Below are 19345 nucleotides of genomic sequence, written 5' to 3' on the forward strand. Positions count from 1 at the left end.
CAGGACTCCACAGAAAGAAATGCACTAAAAACCTAGAGTTGATGTCAGCTAATACAGATTCATGTGGAGTTTTGCCAAGTCAGACTCACATGGGGAGGCAAGACTGATGGAGGACATGTAATGTTTGGAGAGAGTATAACTAGGATTCAACAGCCTGTGAGAGGCTTGCTTGTAGAGCTAGCTGAGCAACACTTGTTGGTCTTGTGTCTTCACTGATCTTTACTTAGTTGAGAGAGGCACAGCAAAGAACTGCTCATGGCATCCCTGCTGGTCCAAATCCCTCCTGCTGGCACGTGCTGAATGATCCAGCTAAGGCCTGGCTCTTCCTGTCAGGTTGTGCCACCACTGCTGCTATCCTGACCCGACTGAAATGGACTGCTGATATATCTGTGGCATGTTTGTGAGTGGACTGAGCTGCCGCTGCTGACCTATGAACTGAACTGCTGATTTCCTGACAATGCAGATGGGATTTGCTCCAAAAGACCATTTCTAAACAGGTCCACTTCCCCCGTATCATAATAGCCTTTCTTTTCCAGTACCTCTGGTGGGTGGAAATTAAAACTGTCAAATGCTGTTGAAGATGTGAAACAACAGAAAGTCTAGGTGGCTAGAAGGGAGGTTAAGCATTTAAGAACCATCGTTAAAAGTTGTCTTTGAAGCCAGGTGTGTAGTGGCGCACGCCTTTAATCCCAGTACTTGGGAGGCAGAGGCAGGCGGATTTCTGAGTTTTAGGCCAGCCTGGTCTACAGAGTGAGTTCCAGGACAGCCAGGGCTACACAGAGAAACCCTGTCTCGAAAAAACAAAAAAAAAAACAAACAAAAAAAAAAAGGTTGGCTTTGAAAAAAATTAAAGTTACGCTCACCAGCAACAAAGTTTTTATTATTATTACATCTTTATTCATTAATTTTGTGTGGGTGCACTGTGTGCACACCAGACGTACACATGACACAACATGTCTTTGGAGGTCAGAGGACAATATGTATAAGTTATCTTTCCCTTACTCCAGTGTCAGGAGTGGCAGCAAGTGCCTTTGCCTGCTGAGTCATCTCAAGAGTAGCTTTGACAATTTTAACCCTCTGACCAAGAGTGTATAGTTCATTTACTTAAATGTGGTGTTTGAATGAGAATCATAGCCCCTCTCCCTCCCCCTCCCCTCACCCCATCCCCAGGCTCAAACATGTGAATACTTAATCCCCAGTTGGTGGAAGGATTAGGTATGGCCTTACTGGAGAAGGTGTGTTATTGAAGCAAGCTTCTCAAGTCAATGCCATTCCATAGTAGCACTCTGCCTCCCACTTCTGGATCAGATGTGTACAATTGCTTCAGTGCCCAGCCTGCCTGCTGCCTTACTCCCTGCCACAATGGTCATGGTCTCATCCTCTGGAACTTAAAAGACACTTAGCCATGGTGTCTCTCCACAGTAGCAGAAAGGTAGCTGAGATAATAAGGACCCTAGCTTCACTCATGCAGCTTTGGAATGTCCCTGAGCACTCGCCAATGTTCATATAACTAGTAGGGCATTAGGGCTTGCATTACCACTTTAAGCCACAAATTGTGAGAACTCAAGTCTTTCTCATACTTGTGTTCAGAGTGGTAACTCACAACAAGCTATAACTGGCAGTGTGCAGGGACACAAACCACTGTATGCCAACACACAGCACTGCGAATGTGTGGAAGCTGACAGATAACTTCCTACAGTCAGTCAGTTCTCCTCTCCCATTATACAAGTTCTGGGGAATCCAACTCGGGAAGGCAGCTGCATCAGCAGGGCCTTTACCTTTATCAGCCAAGCCTTCTCAATAACCTATATGCTTACTTTAAAAATCTCTAGGCCGGACAAAGACATTACCTGAACACATTCTTTTCTCATTCTCCAACAATACCCAAACCACTAGAGTTCACTGCTGAATGCTTGCCTAGAATACTTGGGCTCTGGGACTGATTCTCTAGCACCTCAAAGCAGAAGAAAAACAAGAATGAGAGCCAGGCGTGGTGGCACACGCCTTTAATCCCAGCACTCGGGAGGCAGAGGCAGGCGGATCTCTGAGTTCGAGGCCAGACTGGTCTACAGAGTGAGTTCCAGGACAGCCAGGCCTGCACAGAGAAGGCCTGTCTCGAAAAACAAAAAAACAAAAAACAAAAATCAAAACAAAACAAACAAACAAACCAACCAAGAATGAGGTGAGGAATGGTTGTCAAAGGGAAGTTTTTTGTTTCGTTAGTTTTCTGGTTCAGCTTCTGACATCTCTGCAAAGTCTGACATTGGAAGCTTGGCCCCAGGATATTAGTCCTGAAAGGGTAAGGGTTTTTGTGTTTGTTTTGTTTGTTTTTAATCAGATCAGGCCCAGAGAGAGAGCCCTCATAAGTTCAAGGTGCTGCCCTTTGAAAAGATTATTACACAAAATGGAACTGAAATCTCAGCCAAGTCTATCCGTCTATCCACAAACACTTAAATATCATTTAATGACTGAAAACATGAATGTACTTCACAGACATTCTAACTTAATTTAGAATTCACCTTGTTTACATAAGATGCCAAGACATGCCACTAGCCTTGATCAATGTACAATGTCATGTGTACAGTCAGTATTCCCAAAGTATTGTAAGGATATCCTGGTAACTGTTATCCCAGAAATCCCAGGGGATACCACTGTCCAAGTCCTTTCTGTATAATGTATAGAACCTACACACAGAGAATCTGTGCATAGAATCTATCCACAGAGCCTGTATGCCCCCTCCTGTACACCTACAGAGAAAGACTAAGAACAGCAAAGACTAAATAACTGCAAGGCAAATGCTATGCAAAGAGTTGCTATACTGCATTATTTGGGGGAATGATAGAGGAAAAAAGAAAAATCAGTACATTTTCCACACAATTTCCTTTTCAAACTCTTTAGAAACTCAGATATAAAAAGCAGATACTGCTTTTCACCTCACTTCCTGTTCCTGGATGCCCTGTGAGTGCTGTGTTGTTCACACAATCTCCGGTAACTACTCAGACTGCAGCTGCTGCTTCCTGACCCAGGTACTGTGGTTTCATGTGGTGGACACTTGGTCCTCAGTTTGGTGCTACTGAAGGTGATGGATGGGTGAAATCTTCAAGCCCTGGAGCACAGTGGGAGCCACTAAAGGCCCATCGATGGGCTTGTGGACCCATCTGTCTCTCACTTCCAGTCTCAGAGTATGCTCTCTGTCACAGCACAGAACTGCCACTGTGGTCCCATGTGCTATGACGTCCTCACTAGAGCTGAGCTGAGCCCAGTGCCACAGCCTTGAGTTTCCAGAAGTGTCAGCTAAATAAGCATTTTTATTTAGCTGGTTGGTGGTGGTGCATGCTTTTAATCTCAACACCCAGGAGGCAGGGGCAAGTGGATATCTGGATTCAATGCCAGCCTGGTCTATTGATCAAATTCCAGGACAGTCAGAACTACACAAAAAAACCTTGTCTTGAAAAATAAAAACAAACAAAAAGAAACAAAACAATTTTTGGCTTATTTTGTTACATGTGTGCCATGGTGTGAAGTTTGAGGGAAAGTTGGGGGAGGTGGTTCTTTGCTTCCACTGTGTTGAGATCTGGGGATGGCACTCAGGTCTTCAGGACTGGAAACAGATCACACCTTTTCCCTGTGATCCACCTCGACAGCCCAGTCTTTGTCTTTAGAAATGTTATTCAGCTTGAGATATTCTGTTACTGTAGTGAAAACCAAACATCTTCCTGCTTCCTCCAACTGTCAGCACTCTAACCCCGAGTCAGTCTTTGGCGTCCTTTAGGCCATTCTGCCTGTGATAGAGTATCTGCCACTAACAAATACTTCACATAAACCTCTCTTTAATATTCACGTGGTGACGCCATCACAAGAGAGCAGGACGCCCGAGGCCCTGCAGCAAGTGTTTGTATTAGATGGGCCGACGCAGGGTCTAGTGCTCATTTCATGCTAGCACACAAACACGCAATTCTGAAACACTTCTGTGTGCAAAGCATAAGCAGACACAGCTTAGCTGGTAAAACAATGTATACCTACCCGTCCTATGCTACAGAATGTGCTCTTTCCCCAAGAATAATACCAAAGCACAGCACATGACTTTACTCCTCCAATCAGACTCATGGGTTGAATTCATTCAGTCAAGTCGTTACCCACTGAGGATGCGGAAGGCCTTTGCTCCCCTGACCCTACTTTCTGCAGGTGAAAGGGGGTGTAAAGACGGGGCCACCAAGTACAGCAGAGTGTGAGAGGACTAACAACTGACAGAAAACACTCAGCGTCCTCAGAGACGCTCAAGTGCAGGTCTCATTCACTAGCTGACCCAAATTCAAGGCAGTCGGGGAAAGGAACACCAAGCGTAATAGTTGGTGCAAAAGCCACTGGCAGAAGCCAGCTTAACTCACTCAAGGCAAGAAAGGTACTATGCCACAGGCTTGAGGAGCAAGTATCAGAAGGTGAGCAGGGCCAGGCGGATCAGGGTACAGATATGGGGTCAGGCCAGGTGTGGTGGGAAGACATTGCAGGGGTTTCAGTGTGGTATGGCTCATATTTTGAAACATCACTCTGACTGCTCTGAGAAAAATGAAATGTACAATGTGCAACTGAATGAACAGAGGATCAATAAAGAGGCTGAGAGAACAGATGGCCAGGCACCCTGAGCCTCCCCCCACCTCCCTCCGCTCCAGTGTCTGACAGGCTACACTGACTCGCCCACCTCCTACCTGCCCCGCCAAGCCCTCGATCTCTGATGTGGGTTCCCAGTGCCCAGCACACTGACAAAACCATGCTTGAATCCTCTAAGGGTCAGGGTAAAGGTGCCTCCCATACAAACCCAACAATCCTGGACTGCGCCCCAGAGCTCTCACAGAAGGAAGGGACTGTCTCCTAAACCGCGCGCGGCACATGTATACATGTATGTACACACACACATACACACACACCAAACAAAGAGAATTGTTTTTCAGTCTAATTCCCATATATATCTCATGAACATTCCTACTTTTGTTAACAATGACATGAACAAACACCACCACTAGGCTGAGTAAGGCCTCTAAGACTCTTCTTATCTCTACAGTAAACCTGCCCTCCTGCAAGGAAAAGAATGACTATGGAGAGGAGGAAGAGAAGAAGGAAGAAGAGAAAAGAGGAAGCAGCAGTAGCAGCAGCAGCAAGAGAGGTCACTGCCAACTCTGCACTCTCACTGTCTTGTGTCCTCAGAGGACTCTCTCTGCTGTGGTCTGCCAGCCTGTCTACATGGCCTTTGCTTTTCTCTTAGAAATCTATACATTCACTGAGGAACTACTAACAAAGTGGGCCACACAGAAAATCATCCTGTCCGAGAACAAAGCTACACGTGCTGGCATGTATCTTTAATCCTGGCACTCAGAGGCTAAGGCAGGCAGATTTCTCTGAGTTTAAGCCCAGCCTAGTGAGACCTCATCTCAGAAAAGTACATAAAACAAACATGGAATTTGCTGGGGAATCCCTAAGCTCTGGGCTTAGGTGGTTTTGCAGTCACACGGCCGATTTGCTTACTTACCTAAGTAATGTGGTGGGTGAAATGGCATGGGCTTGCTAGTTGCTGAATAATATCCAACTGCTCTCTTAAACCGAATGACTTTGTCATCTGTTCTTGACTGAAACAGATGTAGGAAAGCCTTAGTTATGCCACTGGTCATATATATGAACACCTTTATCATAATTCAGCACATGAATAATTTGTAACCTTTTAGGTTAGATAAAAATGAAGAGTGACAGCCAGGCGTGGTGGCACACGCCTTTAGTCCCAGCACTTGGAAGGCAGAGGCAGGCGGATTTCTAAGTTCGAAGCCAGCCTGGTCTACAGAGTGAGTTCCAGGACAGCCAGGGCTACACAGAGAAACCCTGTCTCAAAAAAAAAAAAAAAAAAAGAAGAAGAAGAAGAATGACATGAGAACCTTCAGGTCAAACACAAAAGATTATTACCCAAAAAAATAAAATAAAATAAAATAAAATATAAAAAAAATAAATGCAAATTTAAAGCAATGTGTTCAGAAGGTAGGATTCTCAGTTGGCAGCAGGGCTGGTGTGGGGCCAGAAAGCTGGATGACTAAGCAAGCCAGTCCAGAGGAAGAGTCCAGTCGAGACGTGTCCTAATCCCCTAACCATGAACACCTTGTCCTGAGACAAGCAGAAGTGGGACCTTTTCCCCTTGCTCTGGGCCTGCATGTCCTGGTGCACATAGCCTGTACAGACCCACACACACCTCCGCCACTCTTGAGGTTATCACATAGCCTGGTGGCCAAATTACAGCTTTAACTGCCTCTCTCCCTATAAGGACTGGTGTTATAGTAAGCACCTGGAACTCTTCATGCAAATGAAGCACTCCCAGCACCTAAACCCAGCCACTCCCCACTCCCCAAGGTTTACATAGCCTTACCCCCACTAAAGGAGCGCTGTTTCACTGAAAACTGTCTAGAAGAAGGTTGTCTCTTCTGCCAACCTCGGTTCTGTAGAACCACCCATCTGACTAAGCTTCATTGCTTCCAGTTCGGCCTGGGTGTGCAGCGGTCCCGAGGGAAGCAGCAGACCCAGGCTGGTAGCTGTGCACTGGCTCTATGGCTTCTCTGACCAGTTCAGTTTGGTCTCTGACTTTCCAAAGGCTCTAACATCTTCCACTCAATACCAAAACCCCACAGCAGGTGAAATGGATGGAACAGACTACATGTATATAGCATGATGGTCATGGCTTAGGCTCAAGGCAGCGCAGGACCACTCTAGGAACTGACTTGTCCACACACTTCACTTCCAGAAACAGAAAGTCTAATCAGCAATCTACCACATCATCTGACCAACATGCAGTTTATCTTTTAAAATTCAGGCTTGAGCCTGGCATGATGATGCATAACTTCAGCCCCAGAAATCAGGAGGCAGAGGCAGGTGGATTGCTTTGAGTCCAAGGAGTCAGGGCTACACAGAAAGACCCTGGCACAAAAACAAAGAACCTGACTAACAAACAAAAACAACCCTCTAGCACATACATCTTATGAACAGAGCACTTAAGAGCACCATAGACTCTGGCATTATCTACATTAACCCTCTCCTGTTTGGGCCTGGCAAGCAAGGTGAAGTGGCTGAGACCACCCATCTGGTGGAAGACACACTGGACAGCCTGATTCTCTGACCCAAATCCTGTCCTTTCAGTTTGTGTTACCTGTGAATGCTGGAAAACATCTTTAGCTATGGCATCCAGGTCAGACGTGTCATGAATGTTGCGAACATAATCAGCTACGGCTTTGATCACTACATCACAGGGTGGCAAGACCAGCTGGTGGGCTCGGACCTGAGAGGATAAATGCACATGTCAGCAGTCAGCAGGAGCCTCAGAGATGGGTAAGTCTACACACAGGACCCAGATACTCCAAAGTGTGCCTGCTTACTGGGATCCTGCTAGGACCTACTTACCTCCCACCTGTATGATCCTATAAGCATGGCAGGCTCTACAGCCAGCTTTTCCTTCCAGATGATAAAACACAATCCAGCTGCTCAAACCCCGTGCATTAAAAGCATTGCTGAGATTTCATTACTTAGAGAACTCAGATTGGGACCTACACACAAGATGAGCAGGCCTGCTAGAAGCCATTTGCTTCCCTCCTTTCTTTCTGCATCAACAGATTAGACCAGCAGTGGTGTGATCTTTGAACCTGCATTCAAAGCTCCCTAAAACTTTAAGGATAAACTCAGTTACCAAGTACCTACACCCACCAAGTTTATCTTTGAAAACAGAGGAATAGAGAATGTAGTCTAATATCTAATAATGAAAGCGAGATCTTTCATTAGAACAGCTACTACTGAAGGTGGGTTAGTAGACTAGAAAGAAAGCAAAGCCATCCCAGAAGGGCTTTGGAGTCAGCAGAACAATGGCCTCTCGCTGCTGCCCACATTCCACTCTCAAGAACCTGTACGTACACTGTCGTGTGGCAAGACAGGAGAAAGGTTGCCAATTGGCTTGCCTTAAAATAAAAATACTGTCTTGAATTGTGTGGGTGGGCAGAGTGTAATCACAGGGCACTCTGTGCAGGAGAGCAGAGTCTGTGAGACGCCACGAGAAAGACAGGACCTCTCATTGCTGGCTTTGACGACAGAGAAGGAAGCTATGAGTCAGGAATGTGAGCAGTTAGATGCTAGAAAAAGTCCAGGGAGAATTCTCTGGGAGAATTCAGATGAACACATGCCTGCTACATCTTGATTTTATTCCAGTGAAACCCATTTTAGACTTCTAGTCTCTCTAACATGTGATAACGTGTGTGTGTGTGTGTGTGTGTGTGTGTGTGTGTGTGCGTAAACCAGAGGGGTGTGTATATGGGGAGGGGAGTAAATTAGAAAAGTTCAATCTTTAAAAAAAAAAAAAAAAAAAGAAAGAAATGGAAACTGCACGCACTTACACTTTGAGATTACTACCCAAATTTCCAGATGCCCAAAGATACAAACTTGCTCCCGTCCCCCAAGAAAACACTGTGTTTCCCCTAGCACACATGGGACATTCCATGTGGATCTCTGGTTCTCACCTGTAAGAGCAGTGCTCTACATACGGCTTAGACTCTGGTGTAGGGAAAACAGGCTAAGGGCTCCCTGGACATGACTGAAGTGTTCACTGAGGCGGACCATGAGCGCATCCCTAGAAGCCTAATGCCCTTCCCTTCACACAAGGCCAACGGCTACCGCTGCCCATGCTCCCGGGCAGACAAGCAGAAGAGTGAAAGTGCTTGGGACCAAGTGGAAGGGACCATGCTCTGCCTTCTATGAAATGTTACAAAAACCTCAGGGCAAGGCAAGTGAGGGGTCACCCACCACAGTGACCAGGGAAGTGAGGCCAGGACAGCGACCCTGAGCTACCCCACATCACCTCACTCCCATGCTGCTGCTGGCAGACCCTTGGGCACCTTGCACACAGTGAAGGGGAGGATAGCATGTGGGCTGGGGCTGGGGAGGTGGTAGTGGTGAGGAGAGTGTCCTGACGGCCTGCCCTCAACCTGCAACCCGCAGGTTTGCCTCTACAGGTGTTTGTGGCTAGTTGGCCATTCCAACACCAGACACTCTACAAATTAGTGAGTATTTCCCCGTGCTGTGCACAGCATCTGAAATGCTGGTTATTTTAGGTGGTTTTAGACATTAAAAGATGATAACTTAAATGGTAAGAACAGAAGTGACTGGATAGAAAATGGCTTCCTGATTGCCTCTTTCAATGGCACAGGCAGTCCCTCTGAGGGCCCTCCTTGCTGGTGTTCTCCACCCATGCTGCTGCCTCCTTCAGAGTCCTGACCTGAACTGACAGCACCCTCAACCCTTACAATAGCTGAGAAATAGCTATCTTTTCTTATTTCCATTTTTAAATTTTAGCCCAAAACATAAGGTTAGAAAAAAAAAACAAAATCAAACTCCAGTGACTCTCAAGTTGGAAACAATCATTCTGTTTCTGAGGGAGTAAATGATTTCTGCTTCATTAAAAACTGTTTATGGGGCTGGTGGGATGGCTCTTCTGAAGGTCCTAAGTTCAAATCCCAGCAACCACATGATGGCTCACAACCATCTGTAATGAGCTCTGACGCCCTCTTCTGGTGTGTCTGAAGACAGTGTACTGACATATAACAATAAATAAATCTTTGGGCTGGAGGGAGCAGGCCGGATCGAGCAGAGGTCCTGAGTTCAATTTCCAGCAACCACAGGATGCTTTACAACCATCTGTATAGCTACAGCTCCAAATGACAGATTATAGCCAATGAACCAGCAGATACCCTCTTTTCCCCATGCCACGCACTAAGATCTTGCTCTTTGACCTCTGCTGTCGTTTAATAGGAAGTGCCCCACCCTCCCATCCATCCCCACAGGCTCATAGGTTTAAACTCTGGTCCCCAGATGGTGCCCTTTGGGAAGGTTATAGAGACTCTCCTGGTCCTTCTCTGTGCCTGTGCACAGCTGAAGTGTGACTGCCAACCTCAGCTTGCTGTCACACTTTCCATGCCATGGTGACTCTATCCTCTCTGGAGCTATAAGCCAAAGAAAGAATCTTTTTCTGTCCTAAAGTTGCTTTTGTCCCAAGATGTTCTATTACAACAGAATTAGTTACTACTAATAAAACATCTGAATTTAAAAAGATTCTCTAGGAGAATTAGGGCTGGGATACTGGTGTGGCACTGGCTGGCTGTATCCCTCAGCCTGTGCTCAGAGCAGGCAGGTAGGTACCTGTACAACACTGTGCTCATGACATTTGAGGTTCCCCTTACCACCACACAGCTGACAACCCTCAGGGCTGCTTTCACTCTTCTTAGGGATGGATGTGAAGATATCCTTACAGTGGTAGCTAACAAAGGATAGCACTCACAATCACAGGAATACAAGGGGTAGCAACTAGATCATGGGTATCTTTAAAGGGACCTTTACAGGGGAATCCACTCTGTAGCAAGCCAGAAATCCTGATTTGCTACAACCACTGATTTTGGTCAGTTATTTCAAGGAGCATCTCAAGGAAGTTAAAATAAAACAACAATTAAAACTTAAACAACCTCTTCCAGGTAAGACAAAATACCAATGGCATTTTGGTTACAAAAGCATTTATTTATTCACTGTGTGCACTGTATCTTACTTAATATAACCCTGTGGTCTCAGTCTTGGCTATAATGCACAGCTCTGAATTCACTTAAATGCCACTGTATTATATTCCAGGCATTAGGTTAAGCCCACCACACAACAGTATTACAACCTAAGACTCATTTGATTTAAAACTGGCTCTTGGTTCTAGAGGTAGAAGGCTACAGCAGAATACAAGATCAAGAACAGTTCGACCTAAACTAAGGCTTACCAAGGTCCAAGTGTTGTAGGTGAGAACAGGGACAAATGTAACCAAGGTAGTAATGTGGAATTCAGCAGGACACTACTGAAAAGGTAGAAAGGGCAAGCAAAGTCTCAGCGTGGAGGAGGAGGAGGACCACACCTGGAATCCCAGGACTCAAGAGGGTGGAAGCTGCAGCCTAGCTGACTCTGTTCCAAAAATCAAAAACCCAAAACATTTGTAAATCTTGTATCTAACAGAAGAATGCATCTGAAATACATTAAAATCTGTTTTAGTTTAATGAAGAATTCAATCTAAAAATAGGCAAAGGATCCAAGTAGACTTTCACCCAAAGGTGGCAGGGAAATGGCCAACAGGCATAGGAAAAGATGCACAATATCATTAGTCATTACAGAAATGCAACTTGAATGCAAAACCCGGAGCTCATAGACCATGAGAGTGAGCGAGTACAAGAGCAGACAGTAAAAAGTGCTGTCTGGGACATCCAGAAATCCAACCCTCTACATGCTGCCAAGGGAATAAAACAGTACAGCCACTGCACAGCATGAAGAGGTATAAGGAGCTCTCAAAAAACTGAGCATAGAAGTAGCACACAGACGGGCAGTGGTGGCGCACGCCTTTAATCCCAGCACTTAGGAGGCAGAGGCAGGCGGATTTCTGAGTTCAAGGCCAGTCTGGTCTATAGAGTGAGTTCCAGGACAGCCAGGGCTACAGAGAAACCCTGTCTCAAAAAACAAAAACAACAACAACAGAAAGGTAGCACACAGCCTAGACAGTAAGGAAAAATGAAGTGTTTGTATATAAAAGCGAACCAGTGTGTTCATAGAATTTATAATCACCAGAAAGCATAAACAACCTAAAAATCCACAGATTGACAAAATGTGGCATAATAGTACCAAGGAGTGTCATCCAGCCACAGGACAGAATGTGGTGCTGAGGCAAGTCACAGTGTCAGCAGACCCTGAAAGCATTAAGTCATGTGAAAGAAGCCAAACACACAAAGACGGTATGTTGTATGATTCAATTAATAAAGAGATAGAGTTTATTATCAAGGAATTGGGCTGTATTAATAAGAACATAATTTCTTTTGGAGTTAACAAAAATGTTCTATGATAGTTACATAGCACTGAATGTTAAAACCATTAAATTGTATGAAGTCCTGAATTGATTGTATGTTAGTTATATGTGTGTGTGTGTGTGTGTGTGTGTGTATGTATGTGTATGTGTGTGTGTGTATATATATATATATATATATATATATATATATATATACATACATATATATAAACACTATATGACAGGAAGAGTGCTACTACTGTAGAATTGGATATAGGAACCAGTTGTGCCTGTTACCGAGCAAGTAAGGAAGTGAGGGGACTCCTATATAGAGACCCATGTTAAACATAGCCAGGAGGAAAGGTGAGCTCTAAGAGACCAACAAGAGAAGCCACCATGGACAAGGTCTCACCCAGGGGCTTGAAGAAGCCAGCGAGTGGCACAAAGCCAGGGTGGCACACTTCCGTTTCTGACCTAAGAGTAGTCTTGGAAAACTGTCTGCCCTAAATCTATACGTCCACACTGTTAAGGATGGAAGCACACTATACTGGGCATAACCCTGGACCTGTGGTCTTGTCTAAAGAATATTCTCTAGGTTACAGAACTACCTTGGGACATCCAGTGTATGGCTGTAGTATGACAACAGGGTTGGTCATCTATTTTGGGTGAGGGGCTGGTGGGGTCAGATTAGAAAGCAGTACTAAAGGCCACTTCACCCCAGCACTGTCCTGACTTTCAGTGTAAGGTAAGAAGTGCTGAGGAGGAAGTAATGGAGCCCACCTGGTTTGGAACTGAGCCAAGGCTCAACAGGACAGTTATTGCCATTATGTTGTTACTTAAAACGAAACTAGGTAATTGCAAGGTAGGCATAGAAGGTACAAATACTAACCTGGAGCTCCCTGCTCCCCCCCAACCCTTCCTCCTGGTTTTCTCCAGGGTTCTCAGAAATACCTACCACATTCCACATTCCACTCCCCAATTCTATCACAGACCCACTAAGACTTGCATGGAAGAACAAGCCCCTTTCTTCCCATCATTATGACAGGAAGCCCATCCTGACCTAGAAAGCATTGGCAAAAGGCTACTCCTGAAGCCTAACAGACTGCAACAAATTCCTTAGAGCTACATACTTCCTGCTTTGGTTTTCACAACACAGAAAGCCTTTGCGCTACCTTGCATTTAAAAGCATTCCACCTGGGGGACTTTTGGGATAGCATTGGAAATGTAAATGAGGAAAATACCTAATAAAAAGTATTAAAAAAAAAAAAAGCATTCCACCAAGCAATTCAATGAGTAAATTAAAGATGAGTAAAGAAGAAATGTCATACTAAGTCTAGGTTCTTAGGGTTTATCCTAACTACTGAAAACAGGGAGCTAGGCCAGTAGTGGTGGCAGATGCCTGCAATCCCAGCACCTGGAACTGAGAGAGGTTGGGGTGGGGCAGGAGCACGGGGACAGGAGGATTATGCTGAGTTCCAGGTCAGCCAGAACTACCCAGCAAGACCATATTTCAAAATAAACAAGCAACACATAATGCCTGGCTCCTACAAGCAGACATCACGAGCATAGCTCAGTGTTAACAGCAGCAGATGCAATTACTTCTGGAAGACTAAACACAAGCATGTTAAAAGCAATTCTCTTCCTGAGTTGGACTGTGAGAGATTTTCATTCCCATATTACACATTTCTATACCATTTTAGAGTCTGGAGAGGAAAGGTGGAAAAATAGGAAAACTATGAAAACCAACCACTAAGAGCAGAATGTCTAGCCAAAACACCTCACGTTAGCTGCCCATTTTCGTCTCCTATAGTCAGACTATGCTTTGTTTGTGTTGTTTTTAAAAGTTAAGAAGGAAAAGTGTTTTAGTCTGTTTACCTTTCAGTCCCTAGTATAATTTTCTCCAGAGTCCAGGAAGAGCTCACGTTTCAGGTACTGCTTCTTTGCTCTTGCTGAGCTACAGACTGACTTAACATAAAGATGCACTGCACTATCTTCTGCGTGACACTAACATACAAGCAGGAACTCCTTCCCTAAAAGATGAATGGAGACAAACTGCCCCTTATGCTAGGACAAAAATAACAAAGCATATAAATGAGGTCTGCCTTTCTGTGTATTGAATTTATACTCAACTTAATTTAGAGAATATTCCAAAATAATAAAGCCACTGGACCAGTGTTCATATGACACACAAGAAGCCTCCAAGCACAGGGAGGCTATCTTCACACAGTACCATTAGCTTTCTGGGCTCCTGTTGCCACAGTTCCAAGGATAAGGACCAGCACAGCAGACAGTAAGGCTAGTGACACCAGACAGTAAACACCATTGGCACCCATCTTCTGAGTACGATCCAGCTAGCCAGAGCTACACAGCTACACAGCAACATACACACACACACACACACACACACACACACACACACACTAGGGGCAGAAGTAAATCATTCCAGAAACTCAAGATTCAGGAAAACCAAAAACAAGAAGAGATTATAAAGCCGGGTGTGGTGGTGCACGCCTTTAATCCCAGCACTCGAGAAGCAGAGGCAGGCAGATTTCTGAGTTCAAGGCCAGCCTGGTCTATAAAGTGAGTTCCAGGACAGCCAGGGCTACACAGAGAAACCCTGTCGAAAAACCAAAAAAAAAAAACCCAAAAAACAAAAAACAAACAAAAAATACAAAAAAAAAAAAAAAACAAAAAACAAAAGAAAAACTAGTAACATTGATAAGACCTTGTAAAAATAAAAACCAAATGCCCCTCCAAAATTCAAAACTTCTGTAACTGGTAAGGATAAAAAAATCATAGAATAATGTAAAATCCACAAAGCACATTTGGAAAAAAAACCACTTCTAGTATGTGCCTGTGGCCAGGGCCCTAAGACAGCGATGGCTGAAGCCTCACCCCTCTGCAGAATGCTTGGGTTGGGACCCCGGGACAAAGGACTGAAGTATATTATTTTATATACCAAAGCAGACCTAGCCCCAGAGGCTCCTCCCTAGTTAATGGAAACATTTTGGTCTCTCTTCCTCTCCTCTTCTTTCTATGGGCGTGCACACATTCTCTCTCCCTCTCCGATGCCCCCCACCCCACACACACACCTTTCCCCATGACAGCTTCCCTGGCCTTGGTCCTTGGGGCCAGTGAACTTGTCCACCCCAGAGCAGCCCCCCAATAAGCTTGCCGTTAATATAATCTAATCTGGTTTAAATTGGCTCATTTCACTGGTGGCAGGAGCAGTGAAATAACCTATCACAGAACACTTTGAGGGCTGGGTTATGGGAGGCCAGTCACTAATCTTATACAGAGCCAAAGTGTCACAGCACAGGAGAAGCAGGGTCGGGTGCCTGTAGAAGGAATGGCAACTCACAGACTTCAAAGCCTGAAACTAATTCAGCTTTCTAGCGTTTAGCTGCCAAAGCCTTCCATAGCACATAAAAGAACACTGTACCTACCAAGCCCAACCAAGTGGACACAGCAGGATGACCAGCAGAAGTCTTTTTGGTGGGCCAAGGCTTACTGATCTGATGTCCACCACTGTAAGTACAAGAAATGCTCTTTACAATACATAAGCGAAACTAAAATAGTATACACTAAGATTCTTCTCCTTCACCACAAGGGTATAGTGAGGATTTCCCTGTACTGAAAAACAGGGTACTCCCCAAGTAAACTACTCTAGGGTAAGTGGTATACTGTTTCTAAAGCCCATGAACTTACACACAGCCTTAGGTTTGGCAGTCTAACAAACCCGAGTCACCTAGCCCTGCCCCAGGTTACTTTGTTTCTGCCATTATCAGGGTCCTCATTAATAGGGTCAACCCAGCCACTGGGCCTCCTTCAGGACTGCAGCAAAGGACTTCAAAGCCAAGATCCTACAATGCATGACTTTCAATGTCACTGATTAAGTACTCAAGCCAGCAACTGGGAGGCAGCCATGGATATCTTTAAGTTCAAGGCCACCCTGATCTAATCAGCAAATGCCAGGCCAGCCATGTTTACACTGGTGACACCCTGTCTCAAGAAAGGAAGAAGAGACAGAAGAAGGGAGAGCAAATGGGGAAGTAAGGAGGGAAACTGAAAAATTAATTAGCCACCTGCTGCCCATCACCTTACCAGTGCTGGGTGATGAATGTGCCAGTACTGCATTTGCAAACTGGCAATAAACACCAGCCACTGATTAACAAGGCAGCACACACCATCTTCCCACCTAGCCGTCCCTTTGCAGGTATTAGCCAACGAGGTGAGCAGCAGTTATGGGCAGCCTGAGCTACAGAAATCAAGTAAAAGGAAAGTGAAAGGAGGCGAGGCAGGGGAGTAGGGTGGGAGTGAGGGTTGGGTTGGAGTCCCAGTGCTGTAAGCACAATGAGGATTTTGAGCCTAATAAATATAGAACTGGCTTCCTATCCACATTTGTCAATCTTTATCAAATATTAAAAGATGAAACCGTCTCTCAAGGTTTTGAGCTTTCTTTCGGCACACTGTGTTGGGACTCTTTTAAAACTTCCTAGTTCTTATGCTCAAGTGTGAATAGCTTCACTTACTCCAATCTTTTACCACACCACATTTGCTGTGCTTGCCAGAGTCAGTTTTATCACGTTATTGTTCACAGAGTTAGTCCTATATGACTCTACCATCTAGCAATCCAAAGCAACTCAAGGCACAGCACACTGGAACAAGATGAAGAAGAAAAGGGTTTAAAGATGCAAAGAGCAAGGTGAGAAAGCAGCGAAAGATTTCTACTCGAACCATGAGGAGACAGCAAGGTTATGTGCAAATTAAACGTAGGAAGAAAAGCTTCAACCTGAAACTAAGTATCAATCTTAAGAACAATTAAAATTCTGTGAGCATTATGTAGATAAAGTAACAAGGACCCCAATTTTCAAAAGATAGAATTAGTCTTACAAATGAAAAATGAAAAAGATTAAAACAGCAGCCGGGATACATATCAGTCGTGTTCAGGGAGGAAAACCATGCCATTCAGCTCTCCCAACCAGGGAAAGATGGATAACATGGTGCTCCCCACGGAGGAATCTGAACACGAAAGGTGGCCAACAGCGGCTGCAGAGGTGGCTCTGTGTTTAAGGGCTGGACCACTCAGCAGGGTCACATGCTGGCTGTCAAGCCTCAACCTAAATTCAATCTCCTGATTCCTACATGATAGAAAGAAGAAACCAATGCCCGCAAGTTGTCCTTTGACTCTACCGGACACAAGTGTGTATGTATGAGCACATACACAAACAAGTTAAAAAAAATGGAAACAAATTTTATTAAGTATCTAACTATTCATATGCTTATAATATATTTGAATCCAACTCATCTCTCATTCCTTCCCCTGTAACTCTTCCCCTAACCTCCCTCACTTTTTCCTCTCAACTTTACAAAAAAAAATGTTTTTAAAGGAAATGGAACATACATATATACCTAATACTCAAATTCCTACTTGGGAATCACTGAGTTTGCTACTGGTAACAGCAACACACTGGAGGACATCCTCATCCTCAGAGGGGGATGCAGTGGTGCAGGAGGAAACAAGCATGGGTGAGATGCTGGGACACCTGCATCTCATTTCCAGACAGCCTGAGTTCTAACAAGGCACGGGCATGTCTATGTAACTGATGGCCAAATGTCAACAAGTGCTGACCCAAGGCGCTGCACATTTGCACAAACGTCTTTCTCTCCTTTGAGTGTTACATAAACTCACTAAGCTGGTTCCTACAAATTGCTCTTGACATCCAGGTTTACAGAGCACAAAGCAAAGGCAGCTCAGCTGAACGTGTGGTTATATATGCATACAGCATGAGGGCTCAGAAGTTCCACTCAAATCCTTAAATTTAAATTTCTTTTGAGACTTAAAAGAGGAAAAAAGAAGCCAGGCAGTGGTGGCACACGCCTTTAATCCCAGCATTTGGGAGGCAGAGGCAGGCGGACATCTGAGTTTGAGGCCAGCCTGGTCTACAGAGTGAGTTCCAGGACAGCCAGGGCTACACAGAGAAACCCTGTCTCAAAAAAAAAAAACACTAAAAAAAAAAAAAAAAAAAAAAAAAAAAAATGCAAATGTCCATGAATGTCCCCACTTAAAAAAGGACCCAGTGCTAAACAGGCCAGATGAGAACAGGTGGAGCACCTGGAGCCCAGCTGTTGGAGACTGCATCCTCCCAGCCTCTCCTCCACCTGTCATCAAGCACTCAGAGTCAAGACATGAGTCAGGTCCTAAGAATAAAGCTATTCTCTGTAGAGCACAAAAAGCAAAAGGGAAATTTCTAAGAGGAAAGAGAGATGAACTTTCCAGAGAAGTTCAAGACAACGTTAATGAGAACCATTTCAGAGAAAAGAAAATATTTGAAGCACACAGGTAAAAGAGGAAAACGAGGTTCCAAGCAGGAAGGAACAAAAAAAGAAATTCTACTTGAGAGATTTCCCTTGAGGAAATCAATAATGTGCAAAGAAAGAAAAACTCATGTTTGAAAGTAAACCTCAGTTAGACCTGTTTACAGCTGGAGGGTCACTGCGACCAAACCCAGATTTCCTGGCCGGCACACCTCTGGAAAGCACCGAATTTACCCTTCCTTCCCTTGACTGCAAGGAAGCTGGTCCCAGAGCTGGAAGAAATAATGTCCAAGTCCCCATCTTTGCACTTCCTAAAGCACCTAACAAGTGATAGAACGGCAGTCCCAGCAATCACTCAGGGTGCCAGCCAGAGCATCCTCATGGCCCATGGCAATCTCACTGTGTGAGACTTACATCAAACCATGACCTCCTCACTTCAGAGCACCCTGCTAAAATGTCACTTTTCTGATGTTCACTGCCATCAGAAACAGAGAAAACCAAAAGGAAAATGAGTTAATAAACTACTACAAATCAACCAGTCTCCCACTAGTCAAGGAGCATTACAATACACTTCTTTATAACTGTAGAAAAGTAAAAAAAAAAAAAAATCATTAAATCCGTAGACTGCTATAACATGTTGATCTAAGTGACAGGTGACATTATCTATTGAAAAAAGTTTAGTATTTAAAGCAAAAATGTTCATTATAAAACTGAAGTTCAAAGATTTCTTCCTACCTAGCTAGGTACAGGATTCCTTGAAGGGAATCTGGAAACACTGCGTAAGTTTGCCTACCACACAGGTACTGAGAATAAGGAGGGAAGTATGGTTATTTATCAAGACAGTGCAGATCCCACGATAAGTCACAAGACACTACTACCCACACAGCATGTCCCCTTCTTCAGTGAAGTCCTTAAAGCATTGTAAAAGCAATAGCAGTCTCATGGGAGAGTCAGAGGCTAGAAAATCAAGCTACGTTTGTACCTTCAGTGAGGCGAGTGGATGCTCTGGACCAAGTAAACTCCAATGGAAGGAAGCCAGATCCTCATCAGGTAGTATGTGATTTCCTAGAATAGAAATGTAGATAATGTAAAAGCCGTCATTATCAGTGACACTGGAAACATCCACACCATGTATACTAGAGAACTCACATTCAACCT

General features: G+C 44.5%; 1 protein-coding gene across 4 annotated transcripts in view; it reads right to left on the reverse strand.

The window, feature by feature from the left end:
* Fam120a (family with sequence similarity 120, member A) overlaps positions 1-19345 on the reverse strand; it is an 88845-nt gene that overhangs the window by 47557 nt on the left and 21943 nt on the right. For all 4 annotated transcript variants that reach the window (XR_001780775.1, XR_003950447.1, XR_001780776.1 and 1 more), the window contains exons 3-5: positions 19170-19252; positions 7178-7306; positions 5525-5621 (exon numbers count right to left, since the gene is read on the reverse strand). Coding sequence is in view for 1 of the 4 variants with exons in the window: in NM_001033268.3 (NP_001028440.2) it covers positions 5525-5621; positions 7178-7306; positions 19170-19252 (309 nt within the window). In the remaining 3 variants the exon portion in view is untranslated. The remainder of the gene's footprint in view (positions 1-5524; positions 5622-7177; positions 7307-19169; positions 19253-19345) is intronic.

This window comes from Mus musculus, chromosome 13 (genome assembly GCF_000001635.26).
Source record: "Mus musculus strain C57BL/6J chromosome 13, GRCm38.p6 C57BL/6J".
NCBI lineage: Eukaryota > Metazoa > Chordata > Mammalia > Rodentia > Muridae > Mus > Mus musculus.